General features: G+C 59.4%; 1 protein-coding gene across 1 annotated transcript; it reads left to right on the top strand.

The window, feature by feature from the left end:
• Positions 1-7,069: 7,069 nt before the first annotated feature.
• Positions 7,070-10,562, top strand: LRCOL1 (leucine rich colipase like 1). Its single transcript, XM_026515106.4, has 5 exons — positions 7,070-7,159; positions 8,674-8,799; positions 8,969-9,094; positions 9,176-9,298; positions 10,473-10,562. Exons 1-5 carry the CDS (start codon positions 7,070-7,072, stop codon positions 10,560-10,562), a joined length of 555 nt encoding a protein of 184 aa, XP_026370891.4.
• Positions 10,563-16,907: the final 6,345 nt, after the last annotated feature.

Genomic DNA, 16,907 nt, shown 5'->3' with positions numbered 1-16,907 from the left:
ACTGCGAATACTTACTGGGAAGTTTACATGGGGTGTCCGGAAGTCCGCTGGACAGAAAAGGAGGAAACCAGTGGAGCGGCCGGTTGGCTCAGTTGGTAAAGCCCGTGACTATTGATCCTGACCTTGTGCGTTCAGGCGCCATGGTGGGCAAACAGCTTCCTTAAAAAAAAAAAAAAAAAAGAAGGAACGAAAGAAAAGAAAAAAACCTGTTTAATGAAAAATATAAATAAAATGAGAGCACTTGATGCAAACTCCCCAGGCTGGGAGAAAAGCAGTGTGGACCCTAGTCATACAATTTGTAAGGACAGCCACTGTGTCCATTAAAATTTATAATTTGCATAATACTTTAAAATTTTTTATTTATTTGTGAGAGAGAGAGAGCGCACAAGCGAGCTGTGGGGGGGGGGAGGAATGGACTGCCGGAGTCGGGGCTCGATCCCAGGACCTGAGCTGAAGGCAGATGCTTAACTGACTGAGCCACCCAGGTGCCCACATAATACTTTTAAATAGGTTAAAGAAATTAGTCGTAGGAGGACTGAGTCTCATACTAGTTTTTCAAGTGAAAAAGTTTTACAAGTGAAAATTTACAGGTGAAAAAAATTTATTCAGTTGAATTCTAAAACCTTTGAATTCTATAAGTAAGAGTTCAACATACAAGCAAAAATAGATTTCCTTTTCTAAACAGCTTCGTTGAGATCAAATTCCCACGCCATCCAATTTACGCGTTTGGAGCGTGGAACTCATCGTTTCCAAAATCTTCACAGGGTTTGCAAGCACCCCAGTCTGACTTTAGAACGCCCGGCGCCCCTCACAGAAGCCCCATGCCCATCACCAGCCCCGCCGCTGCCCCTGGGCTCCCCGGACCCCACGCTCCTGCGTCTCCACCGACCCCCGCGGCCGCCTGCCTGGGGCTCCCTCCCCACCCGCGCTACCAGGCTTGGGACTGGGGCGCAGAGCCGCTGTGACCGTGCGGGACTCGGACCGAGAGAGCCGCCCCCTGCGCGGCCAACCCACAGGGAGAAGACAGTGACAAGCGGCCCTTCCAGGCTACTGAGTTTGGGGCCCCTCGTTAGGCAGTGCGGAGGCCGCCTGTGGCTCCCCAGTCCCTCTGGGTTCCTGCTCCAGCCCGGACCCTGCCCGGCGTCCCGGAGCCCCTCCCGGAGCCGCTGGACTGCGGCTCTCCCCGCAGGCGCCTCCTCTCCTCGGCTGCTAACCCCCTTACACCCCCACCTCGCCCCGCCCGTTTCTACCTCATTCGGCCTCATCTATTTGTTGACGCGACCGTTTCCCAAACTAGACCGAGCCCCTCTAGGTGGCAGGGACGCGCAGTCCTTTCCTCTCAGAGCCTAGCACCTAATCAGTAATGAGAAGTCAGTAAACATTTATCAAATGAACGGCGTCTGCAGGAATCAATGAAGACCCCCCACCCCCAGTGAGGATACACAGGTCGTTTATCCAGAGCTGGGGAGTCAGCCCCCAGGTGGGGTCCGCAGACTCACAGATGGGATGTGGGGAAGGTGCTGCAGGCGACCCGAGGCCAGGGGGTGGGGGCATCCCACCTGACTGGTTAGGGGGCATATTGGCTGGTCCTGACTTGGAGGTGGGGAGAGCCAGGGGAGGCCGGGGTCCCTGACCCAGTGCTGGCTGTCCGGCCAGTGCTGCAGCGGTTGTGGTCAGCTTCCCCGGGTCCGTGCGCCCCGCCATGCCTGCTTACATGCTGTCCCCCGGCACCATGGACACAGGCTCTCGTGGAGTGCAAGGTGGGGGCAGGACGGAGATAGGGGAGGAGCTGCAGACTTTGCCCTGGGCTCCCTTGGCCTCGGTCCTCCTGATCCCCGCTCAGGGGCTGGAGTCTTTTCTGGAATTACGGCTTGGCGGGTCTCCCTTCCACGCAGGGGAGCAGGTGGGGCCCAAGACAAAAAGGCAGGACCACTGAATGCTCGGGCAGTTACCAACAGCCAGGGAGAGATTGTCTGCAAGGACTGGGCCGTGTCGGGCATTCCCCCGTGTGGCCTGCTCCTCTGTGTGGAGGTGAGCAGAGGCGGGCCCAGCGCCCTGGTCCGGGGCACGCCGCCGTTTCTCAGAGCAGCAAAGACGCGGGGTGGGAAAGGCCCCAGCTTGACGGGCAATGCTCAAACGATGGTGGTCACGGGGCAGGGGATAATCTGTCGGGATCTGTGATCTCTGGCAAGGTTTGGCATCAAGCTTTTATTTGCCAGATTGGGATGCTTCGGGTCACACCTGATGCTGAGGTTCGGAAGGAGAGACTGTGGGCAGGTGTCTGGCCTGAGAGGTTTACAAACAAATATCCAAGAAAAGAGACTCCGTTTATAAAGGAGTATATATATTTTAAAGATTTTATTTATTTTTGATAGAGTGAGAGCATGCAGGAGTGGGGGTGGGGGGAGCGGCAGAGGCAGAGGAAGAAGCGGCCTCCCCGCTGATGGGAGCCGGACGCGGGGCTCGATCCCAGGACCCTGAGATCACGACCTGAGCCGAGGGCAGACGCTCACCGATGACGGAGCCGCCCAGGCGCCCCCATAAAAGAATATTTTAACATAAGCGGGGGGGGGGGGGGTTTGTGAATGCCCCATCTTCAAGTTCAGGAACAGCCACGCCTCCAGGGAGGGTGAGGGGGGCCTGCGGCTTTTGATTTTCTGTGGGAAGATACGGGTCAACATTTTATCTTCTGGCCTTCGTAATGGTGCAGGTCAGGGGCCTTAAGCACCTTCACACGGTCGGTCGTCAGCCGCCACCACCGTCCACCTGGGACTCTCTCATCTTCCCAAACTAACGTTCTGTCCCCACTAAACACGGGCCCCGCCCCAGCCCCTGGCGGCCACCGCCTGCTCCGTCTCTAGGACCCCGCCGGCTCTGGGCCCTGGGGTGAGTGGGATCTTGCTGCAGTGTCTGTCCCTCCGGCCCCGGCCTCTTTCCCTCGGCACCACGTCCTCAGGGTCCATCCAGGTTGTGGCAGGCGTCACAAGTGCCTTCTTTCTTAAGGTGACATATTTCTCTGCATGATGGACCACGTTTTGTGTACCCTTCGTCCTGGACACTGGGGCTGCTCCCACCTCTTGGCTGCTGTGGACAGCGGTGGGCTGGAGCTTCTCTGTGTGGACGGTGTGTTCCCGTGGGGTGTGGACTGCAGGACGGATCAGGCACATCAGGCCCAATTTTAGGAACTGGCCTGTGAACTTCTCAAAGGCCCATGGGAAGGTCTGAGACCATAAGGTTTTTTACTTCTGTTTAAAGGACAAAAAGAACACAGCAAGTTCAACATTTTCAAACGTTCAAGCTGTGATTCAAATTTAGCTTTTATAAAGTTATAACACTCCTATTCGTTAGGTTTGATAGGGTACGGAAACAGGACTTACAGCGGCCGTGGTTTTGCTGGTTTATCTTCGAAAATGTCTACCCGACTCCCTCAACCGGTGTCCTTTCTCCAGCACAGGGGGAGTGGTCAGCAGAGCGGGATGCCGCCCAGCTCGTGAGCACAGCACAGGGAGCCGGGTGTCTGCGTCCCAGGAGAGGGGCCTCAGGAGGGACAGCTGGGTCCGGACATCCAGCCTCCAGGACGGTGAGGGACGAATGTGCGTGGTCAGCCCGCCCGCCGTGTGGTATGTGTTGAGAAGCCCTAGCGGACGGGTATAGGTGTCCCACGTGGGTGGTTGGGGGGAATATTTGGCTTCTCAGGCTGGTCCTGAGCTGGGGAAGCCGTCGTCGCTGGCCCAGGGCTGGTCGTCCAGGGCCAGCTGAGAGACCGGGGGCCAGAGTTCCACCTATGGACGGTCTGGCCACCGTCTGTTCGGATATGCCGTCGTCCAGGACCAAAAGCTGGGTCTTGGTTTGCACCATGGAGATACGCGGCCACCTCATGAGAACTGTTTCTGAATGGTATGAACCACAGCCCGACCTCGGGGGCCTCGGGGTCTGGGAAGTGCTGGCGGGAGCCACCGGGTGGGCAGCCTCAGTGTCCCCAGAACATCTGGGCAGAGACAGCCCTGGAATGCCATGCTTACGCCCTGCTCGCACTGTGCTGGGCAGCGTGCGGGGACCCCACCCCCTCACACATGGCCGTCCGCCAGCAGGTGAGACCCCCACGTGGCAGAGGGCAACCCGACCTGGCCCTGCTTCTCTGGGGGGGGAAGATGTGCAAACACCGTTACCACACCTGCCCAGATAGACCGTGACGTGCCTGCTTACAGGTGGAAAGTGAAGGAGCGGCGGTGCCGTCTGTGCCGCGCCCAGTGGGTCCCCGCGCTCCGCCTCCCTGTCTTCCTCAGTCTCCGCTGACGGCACCCACATAGGCTCCTGGTTCATGTGGCTGCGTCTGTTTTGAGCCCGATCCGCGAAACTTGTGAATGAAATGCCGCAGCGATGCTTTTTTTGGGTACGAGCTACGGTGACTGCAGGGAAACTGAAGTATCAAATGACAGAAAACCCAAAACCCAGGCGATATATCCCGTGATTTGCAGTAAAACCGGTGTGAACCTCTCTCGCCGTTCTGAGATGTCTGTGGTGCTGAATCCGTCCTTACGGGAGGTTGCATTTCACGTCGGCACCAGGTGATTTCTGGATCCTTTTGTGGAGGTGAAAGGATGCTGTGCTCTGGGGACAATGCCCCCGTTGGTGGCTCGGACCAGCGAGCGCTCCTGTTGATGTGAGACGAGCAGGAGGTTAAGCAGAGCCGTCGTGGACCCCTCCCTGCCCCAATACCTGGTCCAGCGTCTCCTTGTGACCTTCCTGACGAGCAGCCTGCCCCCCGTCCGGGCGACCCCGGGCAGCCCTGTGTCGGCTCCACCGTCCTGCACCGTCCTGCTTGGCCACCGGCCCTCCTCCTCCCTCTGCGTCCCCTCCAAGCACACAGGCCACTGTGTGTCTGCCTATTTTCCTGGGTTCTGTGCTTCCGAATTCCTGGCCCCCAGTGTGACCAGCCCCAGGGGGAGATTAGCAGTTGGAGTGCTCCTGGCCTCGGGACCTGAGCCGTCTGGGAAGGTCAGCAAACAGAATTCCTCTCTGCTTTGCAGCACAAGGGACCCCAGTAAGGAACAATGGGGGGGGGGGGAGATGAGCCTGGCTTCCCTGGAACCATCTGGAAACCAGAGGTTCAGGGGACACAGATGGGACAGTGGGAGCCCACCTCTCCCCTCACAGACAGGGAAACAAGGTCCCAGAAAGGCCCTGCAGCAAATAGAGGGAACCTGGGATGGGAACCCAAGGCAGGTCTGAGTTTGAGGCTCGTGGGCCCTGGGTCAGGGGCTGGCAGTCCTGAGGGGAGCACCGCCAACGGCGCAGGGAGACAAATTTGAGGAGAGGTTCTGGAACGTGGATGAGAAGGCGGGGAGAGCGAGCAGGAAACACAGGCCTGGGGCCAGAGGTTCAGAGTGGGGGGGGCACCCCTCCTGTGCCCACAGGGCTTTGGAATACAGCGGGTTGGGTTTGAGGCCTCAGTGTCAGAACGCTCGCCACAGGCTCTGACCTCCAGAAGACACCAGAAAGAACGGGGAGTGAAGGCTGATGGACTCTGGGTTGTGCTATGGGATGACGGAATGAATGTTCTGGAACTAAATAGAAGACGTGGTTTCACAACATTAAGAATGCCCTAGACGGGGGTGCCTGGGGGGCTCAGTCGGTTGAGCATCCGACTCTTAGTTTTGGCTCAGGTCATGATCTCAGGGTTGTGAGATTGAGCCTCGAAATTGGGCCCTGTGCTCAGCGGGGCGTCTGCTTAAGATACTTTCTCTCCCTCTGCTTCTCCCCCCACTCGTGCTCACGTGCTCTCTCTAAAGTAAAAAAATCTTTTTGAAAAAATGCAGTAAATGCCACTGAATTGTTCATTTTCTTATTGAAAAAAATTTAAAAAGATTTTATATATTTATTTGAAAGAGAGCACGCCCGAGAGAGCTCAAGCAGGGGGAACAGCAGAGGGCGGGGGGCGGAGGGGAAGGAGGCTCTCCACTGAGCACGGAGTCCGACGCGGACTCGATCCCAGGACCCCGGGATCATGACCTGAGCCGAAGGCAGACACCCAGCCGACTGAGCCCACACAGGTGCTCTAATATCACCTTATCTAAAACAGTAAAAGAACGAGGGGCAGAATTGGAGGCCAAACCGTCAGCTTTATGAATAGCCAGCGAGGCAACCAGATACCATGTGGGGTGGGGGCGGCTTAGGTTTAGATCTGAGGCTAACCTGGGACTCCTGGCAATCCCTCCTGGATCCAGGATGGGAGAGTCACCTGTGGCGGGGGGCTGCTGTGCCCACTTGCCCAACCTGCAGGCACTCCACCCCAGCGTGTGGGCGGGGACGGCTGGGCCCCGCAGTCCTGCCCGCCTGCTGGACTGAGCAGGGGGGCTCAGCCATGAGGGTCCCAAGGGTGCTAACAGCAGGGAGGCTCCTGTTTAACTCAGAGAGGCACAATCATTCCCTGGAGGAAGGGTGTTGAAAATTCATTTTCCACTCAGTGATAAGAAGAGATTTGCTATCAAGCCATAGAAGACACAGAGGAAGCTTAGATGAGTCTTAGTGGGTGAAGGAAGCCAGTCTGGAAAGGCTGCCTTTGTAGAGTCCCAACTTCAGCACGCCGGGGAAGAGGCAAACGACGGGCCCAAAATGATACCCCAAAACATCCATGGTTGCCAGGGTTTCGTGGGCAGGGATGAACAGGTGGAGGCCAGCGGTTTTAGGGCAGTGAAAACACTGTGGGCTGATGTGGTGGCATTTGTCCAACCCACAGAACATGGAGCACCAGGAGCCCTAAGGGAAGCTGTGGACTCCCGGTTGTAACAATGTATCAATATCAGCTGAGTGGTTGTAACAAGCCCACCACGCCCACAGAGTTCATAACAGGGAAGCAGGGAGGGGAAGGGAGGCTGTATGGGAACTCTCTGTACTCGCTGCACAATTTTTCTGTAAACCTTAAACTGTTCTAGAAAATAATGTCTATTAATTTAAAAAAATCTATTTTGCAAGAGAAAGATGGGGACAGGGGGAAGGAAGCAGGTGCCCACGCAGGTGCTGTGGGGGCAGGGATGGCCATCTGGGGCATTGACGAGCCACGAGCCCCATGGCGTGCGCCGGGCGTCTGCTGCTGCTGCTCTCGCTGCTGCCTACGTCCTTGGCCTGGAGGACCAAGAGCGTGTTTCTGTTCCACAAGGTAAGCGCACACGCCGCGGCATTCACCCGCAGAGGCGGCCCCTACCTACTCCAGCTCCCTGGGGCTCCCAGCCCCTTTTCTGCAGGTGCCCATCCCCACGGGTCTTGTCTGGGCTCCTGAAAAGGAGGGTGCCTGGCACACATCCTCTTCCCCAGGCATTGGGGCCCCCAGGACGGCTGATTCTGGTGCCTAGGATCCCAACACCAAATCCAGGCCAGAGGGCAGCACGGTGGGGGTGGGGTGGGGCCAGAGCAAAGCGTATGCACTGGGAGGGGTGTGGGCAACGTGAGAGTGCCTGTCCTGCTGTCCCCTCTTCACCTCCCTAATGCACAAGTCCCCCCACGTCCACAGCACCCACTGCACGGCGGGTACCCCGCTGGAGGCCGGGGACTCGGGGCCCCTCGTGAGGCAGGGGAGAAGGGATCTGGATGCCTGGTGTTGGGCCATCACCCAGAACTCCCTCGGCGCCCCAGGACAGGAGTGAGCTTCCTCCTCTGGCCGCTTCTCACCTGCAAAGCTGCCTCACTTGGCTCCAGGTCCCGGTCTCTGAGCGCCTTCCCAGCTTCAATTTTAAGTCAGTAAGGACTTCAAAACCAAACCCAACCCAAGTTTTCCCTGTATGAAAACCCTCCAGTGTGGGCGCCTCAGCCCCCGGGCGCTCTGGGACCCGGGGTCTGCGGGCCCTGCTGGGGGACCCGGTGCACTTGCTTGGCTCCTTCTAGCTGTGTGTGAGGCTCGGCCCTGCACCTCCCTCCACTGGGGGCACGGGTGGCACCCTCCCAGGCCCCGGAGCCCCCACACGCAGCAGTCCCAGCCGCGGGAAGCCGGGCAGGAGGCCCTGCGCCCAGGCAGAACGTGCCACTTGGCACTCCGCACATTCGCTTTGGAAGATATACCTATTTTTCATAAAAGTTGTTCTTTATGTTAACATGGGATGGGGACCCTATTTTTAAATAGGGTTACGCATAAATACGTAAAACTTCCTGAGTTAGTGCCTACGCCGGAGAGGTCATTAGCTGAAACGCACAGCAACAACAGCTTTGGGCGCCTTAGTAATTTTTTGAGTTTGCAAAGGAGTTTTGAGACCAAAAGTTTGAGAACTTGGATCAAAGGGTTCGAGAGAGACCGGGGCCTGGAGCCAAGTGAGGCAGCTTTGCAGGGTGGGGTGAGACCCCAGCCACAGCTCTGGGCTGGCTCTGTGACCCCGGCAGGCACTTGCCCTCTCTGAGCCCGGAAGAGCCGCGAGAGCGTCTCCTTCCTGCCCTGCTGCTCCTTCTCGCATCCTCCGTGCCTCGGTTTACCCTCCCGTCCATGTGGCTCAGGGCAGACACAGACCACACTAGCTCCCTTCCTCTCCCTTTCCTCTGGCTCCCCCGGCCATCGGTCCCACCAGGTCTGGAATATTCCAGGAAACTTGAAGGGACGCAGAAAGAAGGGGAGGGTGTTCCTAAATGGGGAAGCCCTAGCGGGAAGCTGGGTCTCCCGCGACACCCGGTACCTGCCCGGCTTTGCAGCGGATGGGAGATGCGTGCGATGATCACGCCCAATGCCAGAGCCGCTGCTGCGTCACCAACAGCCTGAACCCGCAGACGTTCTGCACGTCCAAGACCATCTTCCTCAAGTGCTTGCCTTGGCAGAAGGTGTGCCCGGCGGGGCGGCGGGGCGGGGGGCGGGGCGAGGAGGGGGCGGGATGACGGGGCGAGGGGGTGGGGCAGGTGGCGGGGCGAGGCGGGGGCTGGGCACTGCTAGCCAGAGCCGCCCACAGCGGGGGGCGGTGGTCGAGAGCACGGGGGCTCCGTGTCCTGGCAGCCCAACAGGCACACCTGCTCTGATCATGCCGAGTGCAAGAGCCGCTGCTGCGTCACCAACAGCTCCCGCTCGCAGATGTTCTGCAAGCCCAAGACCATCTTCCTGCAGTGCACGCCGTGGCGCAAAGTGAGGGGCTAGCGGGTGGCCCGGCGAGGCGGGGCGGGGCGGGGCGGGAGGCGGGCACCAGACTCCCCTCTGTGTCCCCAGCCCAACGGGGCCTACTGCAGCCACCACAAGGAGTGCCACAGCCAGTGCTGCCTCGTGCTGAACGAGCTCAGCCGCCCCTGCTGTGTCCGCCGGAGCGGGCTCCTGGCCCAGTGCCTGCCTTTGGTGAGTCCCCTCGCACCCACCCGGGATGGAGGTGCTTCCCGCATGGAAGTCCTGCAGCCAGTGAATGTGGCCGTGTCTCCAAACCCGCTGGGCGTCCCCTTCCCGGGCAGGCTGACACCTGCTGTCTGCAGACTGGCCTCCATGTCCGTTTCCTTGAGCAGGAAAGCACGGGTGAGGCCTCACAAAAGGGAAGAGGTCATGGGCAGAATGGGGTCTCCTGGTGCGCTGGGGTCCCAGTACGAAGCAGGTGCCACACGCCTGGTGAAGGGCCGTCAGATGTGTGGCTGGGTGGCGGACCTCAAGCACGGGGCAGCATCAGGATTCACAACAGTGGGGCTGAGGGAGGGGAGGGGGCCGGACAGGCCCGACGGAGGACCTCTCCGGAGCTGCTCTCTCCTTCCACCCTCCCTTCTGGACCCTTGCGGTAGCTGAACAGTAACTGCAAAACCAGAAGGACAGAGGTCAAGTGACACAGCCCCAGAGGTCAGCCTCCTAGGGCACAAGACATGTGCGGTGCCCTAGAGATGGGGGGGCACGTGGGGATGTGGGCGGATGAAGACGGGGTGGGGGTTGGAGACAGGGTGGTGGGGGTGGAGACGTGGGGACGAAGATGGGGGACGGAGATGGGGGTGTCGGAGACGGTGAGAGGATGCGGGGTGGGTATGGGAGACAAGGGCGTGGACGGTTGGAGATGGGGGTGCCGCAGCAACTGGGGACGGGCTTCGGGGGCTGCGGAGAGAACACGCAGGGGCCGTGTTGTGTGGGTGTTGGGTAGGGTCTTGAGGCTGGAATCGGTATCTTCTTTCTGGTCACAGAGGGGTCTCTGCCCCACAGGGAAGGCCCACATTTTTGAGCACATGACCACATCTTGCTCACTGCTCTATCATCGGCTTCCAGAGTAGCACCGGCACAGCGGCGCTGACGGAAACGTGTTCATGCTGCCCCTGCCCCAGCTGATCCCAGCGGTGAGGGTGGGGGAGCTGAGAGGCACCTGTCTCTCCCGCGCGTTTTCTCACTTTTTCTCACTGTCCTTCAGTGACAGGAAAGCAAAGCTGCGCGGAAGAGCTGGCGTGAACCTGGCAGCAGGCAGCTCAGCGGGATCTCGGGCCTGAGTTTGCCTGGGAGCTTGGCTCGTGGTTCCACGCTGCTCTTTCTGGGCTGTGGAAACCTGTAGGTATCAGACACCTCTGTCCCTCCTCCTAGCGGTGACCTCCTGAGGCGGACGGTGCGAGAACGGATCGCAGCTACCGGAACCGTCACATGAATAAACACCAGCTGATTGACCCAACAGGTTTTGTCACGTCCATTTGTTTCGTTTTTGTTTTTTCCAGACAACAAAGGTAAAAACAATCTGGAGAAGTGGTCACGTACAAGGTTGCGTTGAGAGATTAAGTCTTACCTGGAAGGGAAAGGCTCAGAGATGGAGCATTTAAGACGCGTGGCGGCAAGCCCCTCCCCGTGCACAAACGCCTTTGGTTCTTGCAGCAGAAATAATCAGTCAATTGTTCAAACTGAAGAGGGTCCGCTAAGCGTTGCTGACGGACACGAAACACAAGGTATAAGAGCAGAACGGAACTGAGGATGCCCTGGAGGGGCACCTGCTTCCCCAGGTCACTCCTCCTCCCCCCTCTGGCCCCAGTTCCTGAAGCATCTCTTGGCACATACACCCCCGCTAACTTAAAGCCTATCCCCCCAGCAGCTTCTTGCTGTTTCCAGAGCATAGCGCCTTAGTCACCTGGAGAACCGTCCTCTGGGCTTTCCATTACCCACAGCTGCTCACACGAGGCTTCTTTTCTGGGCTCCATTAAAAATAATTCCCCTCGTTCCTCTCCTCCTCCTCCTCCACCTCCTCCCCCTCCTCCCCTCCCTCTTCCCTCCTCTCCCTCTTCCTCCCCCCTTCCTCTTCCTTAGCCTAGAGCTAAGATGATCCTTGCAGAGAAAGTTAGGAAAAGCCATTGCTTCTATCCTAGTAAGAACAGCTCAGGTAAGCCATAAAGCATACTTAAAAAAAAAAAAAGGAACAGATCTAAATATATAACACAAGATGTAAAGCATTTAGAAGAAGAATAGGATAGGGGCTCATGGGTGGCACAGTCCATTGAGCGTCCAGCTCTTGGTTTCCACTCAGGCATGATCTCATGGTCGTGGGATCGAGCCCTGCGTCGGGCTCTGCACCTAGCAGGGAATCTGCTGGAGATTCTCTCTCTCCTTCTGCCCCCCCCCCAATAAATAATAAATAAATAAGTAAATAAATAAATCTTTTTTAAAAATAGGATATTTTCTTGACCTTGGATTCAATAGAGTTCTTAGATGTGACCACACGTCACTCATAAGACAAAAAGTAGATAAACCACTAAAATTAAGAACTTTTGTTCTATGATACTGTTTTTAAAAAATATTTTATTTTTACATAATCTCTACACCCAATGTGGGGCTCGAACTCACGACCCTGAGGTTAGGCACCACGTGCTCCACCCACTGAGCCTGCCAGGCGCCCCTAAGGTAGACCGTGTGAAGAGAATGAACACATCTAACAAAGGACTTGTATCCAGAATATATAAAAAACTGTCGGAACTTAACAGTTACTAAACAACCCAGCTAGAAAGCAGATGAAAGGCTTGCACAGACAGTTCCCCAAGGAGACCCACAGTTACCCCACCAGCTGTGGGGGGGGCAGACGGCGGAGCGGCTGTGACAGTCCTGACTGTCCCCACTGCTTACGCCAGATTCACGGAGAATCTGACCCAAGTCATTTCCACGCCTGTATTTCTAGCAGCTACACGTAGTTCCTAAATTGCATCATCCAAAAGACAAGTTCCCTTTTGAGATTTGGAAGAGAGTTCTCTGTCTTTACTTTTATTATTGTTTTTTAAATTCTAAGAAATACCATTTATCTTTTTTTTTTTTTCCTTAAGAGAGAGAGAGCACGAGCAGGGGGAGAGCAGCAGACAGAGGGAGAAGCAGACTCCCCGCTGAGCAGGGACTCCCCCCCCCCCCCCGCCCGGATCTGGGACTTCATCCCAGGACTCTGGGATCATGACCTGACCCGAAGGCAGGCGCTTAACCCACCGAGCCCCCCAGGCGCCCCAAGATTTCTGTCTTTAATTGAGCAACAGATGAACGCTTGCATTGGGAGGCCACAGCAAGTGAAAAGACATTAACATGGAAGTTGCGGCTGAGAACGAGCTGCTCAGGCCCAACTGGGAGGCCCCGACCTGACACAGGGGTCCTTAGGTGGAACCCGAGCCCCTCCGCATGCCCTGGGGGAGCAGGTCCGACACCAACGTCCCCCCAGAGACCACAGGGAAGGCGGCCCGGCAGCCACCTTGGTGCAGGTGTTCTCGGAGGCGCACAGAGCGTGAGCCAAGGGCGCGTGCGCAGCCGCCGCAGGCCGGGGATGCCCGGACCTAAAGGGGCCGCGGGTGCAGAATCTGGGCCTGGGAGCTGCCTCAGAGACACTTGGCATCGGGGGATCCAAGCCGTCTCCTGCACAACGGCGCGTATGGCCTCTAAAGCCTGAGCTGGACAATCTGGGCGGTTGGGCAGCGAGGGTCGAGAGGCACGGTCGGGTGTCTTCCAGAGAGACGCCTGGGAGCCTCCTTTGCTGGAGAGGCCTGGGACCCCATTGGGCAGGCAGTCCACTGTGGGGTTCAATGTACCCCCTCAAAGACCGTCCCAGGGTGGGCTCCCTTCACTCTGAGGCCGGTCAGAGGCTCTGAGGAGGGCCCGGAGCTCCACGGGACCGAGGTGCCCTCTGGAGCCCAAGGGGGGCTGGCAAGGGACAGAGGGCGCTGTGCAGGCCGCACAGGGGGTGCAGCCGGGGGCCCCTCGAGCAGCGCAGCTGTGGGAAGAGGCCAGGTCACAGGGGGAGGCTGTTCCGGGGTACTGGACTCAGGCTCGTTCAAAGCCTTACGACACAGAGGCACATATGCCCCCTGAAGGCCCATCTGGAGGCGAGTGCACTACCTTTCCAGCGATGGGAGGGGCCAGCGGGCGGTGAATCCTCCCGCAAGGGACCCGGGGAGCTTGGAAGGCTGGGGAAGCCGGGGACCCATCGCGCAGACAGGCCGCATGGAGACCGGCCGCTCCCGCCAGCTCGGAAAGAGTCCGGGGTTGGGATCCCTCCTCTCGGAAGTCTCTCCGGCTGGTTCTGGTGTGGACCCGGCTCCCACCGCGCAGGTGAAGGCCTGCCTAGCGCGCATGCGTGAACCGCGCAGGGGCGGGGAGCCAGGGACCCAGAAGAGGGCGAGCGCGCAGAGCGGCTGGGAGGGGGCGGGCCCCTGGCGTCCAATCCGCTGCCTAATTCCCAGCCCGAGGCTGCACACCTGCGCCTATCTCGCCCCCAGAGGTAAAGCTGGAGGAGCGGGGTCGACCTCGGTCGCAGGGGCCTGGGTGGCTGGCGGGGTGTTTTCCAGCCACAGACACCTGGAGCCTCGATGCCGGGTCAGCCCGGGACCCCTCCAGGCAGGCGGCCAGTTGCAGGGGGGCTGACGGCACCGTGGCAAGCCGTCCCCTGACACAGGGCTTGGGGTGCCTTCTGTGTTCCGGAGGCTGTTGGGGTGCTCTCGCTGTCCCGAATCTGCACCGGTTTCCAGGGCCTCCGCGGGCGGACAGGTGGGTGTCGCACATTGACGAGCTGCCCGGGTCAGGGGAGCCCAGGGCGCGGCGTGGCCAGTGTGGGGGGTGTGGCGGCGTCCCCGGGCTCAGCTGGCGGGGCCCACGCGCTCCACCGACTTGCAGGCCGGCACCTGCGCGCGTGGGGGCGCGTTTCCCTTTGCGCCCGAGCTGCAGGAGCCGGACTGCGCTGCCAGGTGGGCCTGGGTCCACTGGCCGCGTGGTCCTTGGGTGCGAGACCCCTCAGGGCCTTGAGTTCGGGAGAAGGCGGGCCCCTCCTCAGGCAGCCAGTGCAAATGGGCACGGAGCTTGGCCCCTGGAAAGGGGCCTCTAAGAAAGATTTGGGGGGCGGGCTCCCTCCAGCCTGGAGGCCGTGCAGGGGTTGCAGACCGACCCCGCTCGGCAGGCTCCGACGACCCCAGCTGCCCTGCGCGGGCGCACGCGTGTTTACTGAGCATGCTGCGGCCGCCCAGGTGCGTGGAGCCAAGGATCCGCCCCGGGCGAGGGTCTGGAGGGGCCGCTTCACGGGAGGGCGGTCGGGTACATGGCATCTGCCTGTTTCCACGCACAGACCCACACAACCGCCGGTGTTCCCCCTGGAGGCAGAGCGGAGGGGTCTGGAAGCCTCGCGAGGACGGACTCGGCGCGCTGACCGCGGTGTCCTCAAGGAGCCGCACCTGGGAGCCTTGTGCGCTGCAGAACCCGGGCCTTCACAACAGTGAGCACACCTGGGGCCGCACTCGCCCCATTTGCGGGGCTGCGTCCAGAGGATTTCAGGGGTGGGCTCCCTCCGTGGGGACACAAGGCATAGGTGGCTGGACGTGCGCCCTGGCTGCCAGGGCAGGGACGGGGTGAGTCCTGTGCACGTGTGAGCTCCCAGGTCAGGGGAGCTGGGGCCTGGAACAGGGGAGGTCGGGGCGCAGAGCAGACATGTGGGGACCTGCGTCTGCCCAAGTCCAAGCCCAAACCTGCACCCACACACTCGTGCCCCCCCCCCCCCCCGGCGTGTCGGGTTTGGGGGCCAGCAAGGCTCACACTGGTTGTCTTTGCCGTCCGTGTCTTTCATGTTGGCTCACTGAGCGAGTATCTCCCGCCAATTACTGGTTTTTAATTTACCAGTAAATAGCACACTCAGGCTCGTGCCAGACTCATCACACTAGTGTCCAGGTGAGGGGGGTGAGAGCAGCAAACCTCAAATGTAGTGGGTGTACTTCTGTCGGAATCAGAGGCACCCTCGCCAGCGGCGGTCTGACCTCCAGCTGCCAGAGTCAGAGTCAGGGTTCAGTGTTGCCAGAGCTCGTTTCCAGAGAAGGAGGGCGCTGGTGCTGAAGGGCCGCATGTCCTTCCCTGGGGTCTTTGCCTGCCTTTCACCCCGCCCGTGAAGGGGCTCCTCCACAGCAGGAGTCCTGGATCGGCAAGCTGTAGCCTTGCGCAGACCGGGCACTCTCGGCTAGTCCCCCCAGCTCTGGGTATTCATGGTCCCCGTGCCCCTGTGTCTGCACTGATGAGCCCCCAGTGGGGCCCCGCGGCCGCCGAGCTGCTGAGCTCTTCTGGGGGAGAAGGGAGCAGAGGAAGCTGCCCTAGGCCACCGCCCGCACTCTTGTATCAAACAAGGTCGCTGTTAAGAGCAATCTGCCTCTTGGCCACGAAGGAGTGGATGTGAAATCCGTCAAACCCACACACGGCCATCCCCCCCGTGGCTCCCAGGCCCGCACGAATTCACCCCGGGACCCAGTGCCCCGCACACGCAGGTGCACAGAAGTATCCGTCCGCCCCGCGCTCCTACATCGCCTAGACCACAAACAATCCGACTTCGCCAGCGGTTTCCCCTTGATGCACATTCGTTCAACCGCACGTCATGACCGCGCACGGAACTAGATCCCTGCTGTGAGGCTATGAGCCCAGCAACGAAACCCGAACGTGGTGCCATATCCAGTCGATCCGCAGGTCGGCCTCTTACACCACGTGTGGCTTCCTCGAGGCCGTGTTTGCGAGGAGAGGTCGCGGACGGAAGGCGCCAGGGCACCAGCGTGCACAGCTCCGGCAGGCAGGCCTCCGCTCGCCGCGACGCCGGAATCCGGACTCTGGTTCGGGGCGCGCGTCTGTTCCCTGTGTGGTTCCTGCGAAGTCTCGACGTCACGTGCTCCCTTACTGTCTCTGTTTCCAGCGCGCGACTTCCTTTATGAGGATGGTTTCTGCGAGTCCACAGTGAGGTAGGCTCTTCTCGTAGCTCCTTCGTCCTCTGTAACCTCAGGGAATATCATTTCCTCCCGTCGTCGGACGCGCGGTGCTCTGGACGTCGACGGCCCGTCACAGTGTGCCCTTTGTTCTGTTTGGACTCGAGTGGGTCAGGCGGAGCCTTGGCTCCGTGCTTGTGCTCCCGGGCCCAGGTCCCGAATTGTGTGGACCCGGCCGAGGGTGTTCCCAGGTACTCGTACTGCAGACGGAGCCAAAGGTCTAAGTTGTAGGGGATCCGTTCCGTTCCACCAACATCGCCTTGGGAACCGGTTTCCCTTCTGTCATAAGGAGGCTCCTGCGGCCCGTAGGCTCCCTCCACTCTCTCTTGTCATATCGGGGAACCACGGAAGTGCGGTGAGCCAATGTCCTCCTTCCTCCTGGAAGCACCAGTAGTCTAATTTCACAGCTTCCCGAGGAATCAGGACACGAGGCTGTGTGCTGTCTCCTTCCCTCCTGGCTGGGCTGTCTGGCGTCCGCACAACCAGGACTGGTTCTAAGAGTACTCCCGGTGTTAGCCCAGCGTCCTGCAACAGCTGTCAGTCTGGACTCAGAGACATGCCTTTCATGTCGTGTTTTGAGTCTGTTGTTCTTTCTAGTGCCTTCTCCAACGCTTCCTGGCGCATTTCTGTTGCGCTGTTTACTTCCGTGGGAAATTCTGTAACACAATTCTGTATTCTGCTGACTGTGCCCGTCTGTGCCCACTGCCGACCAACCTGCACGGCCTGTGTGTCCGACCGAGGCTGTCTGGTTTCTCGGT

Source organism: Ursus arctos, unplaced genomic scaffold (genome assembly GCF_023065955.2).
Source record: "Ursus arctos isolate Adak ecotype North America unplaced genomic scaffold, UrsArc2.0 scaffold_34, whole genome shotgun sequence".
NCBI lineage: Eukaryota > Metazoa > Chordata > Mammalia > Carnivora > Ursidae > Ursus > Ursus arctos.
Note: the sequence above shows the minus strand (reverse complement) of the source record. Positions and strands in the feature narration are given on the sequence as shown.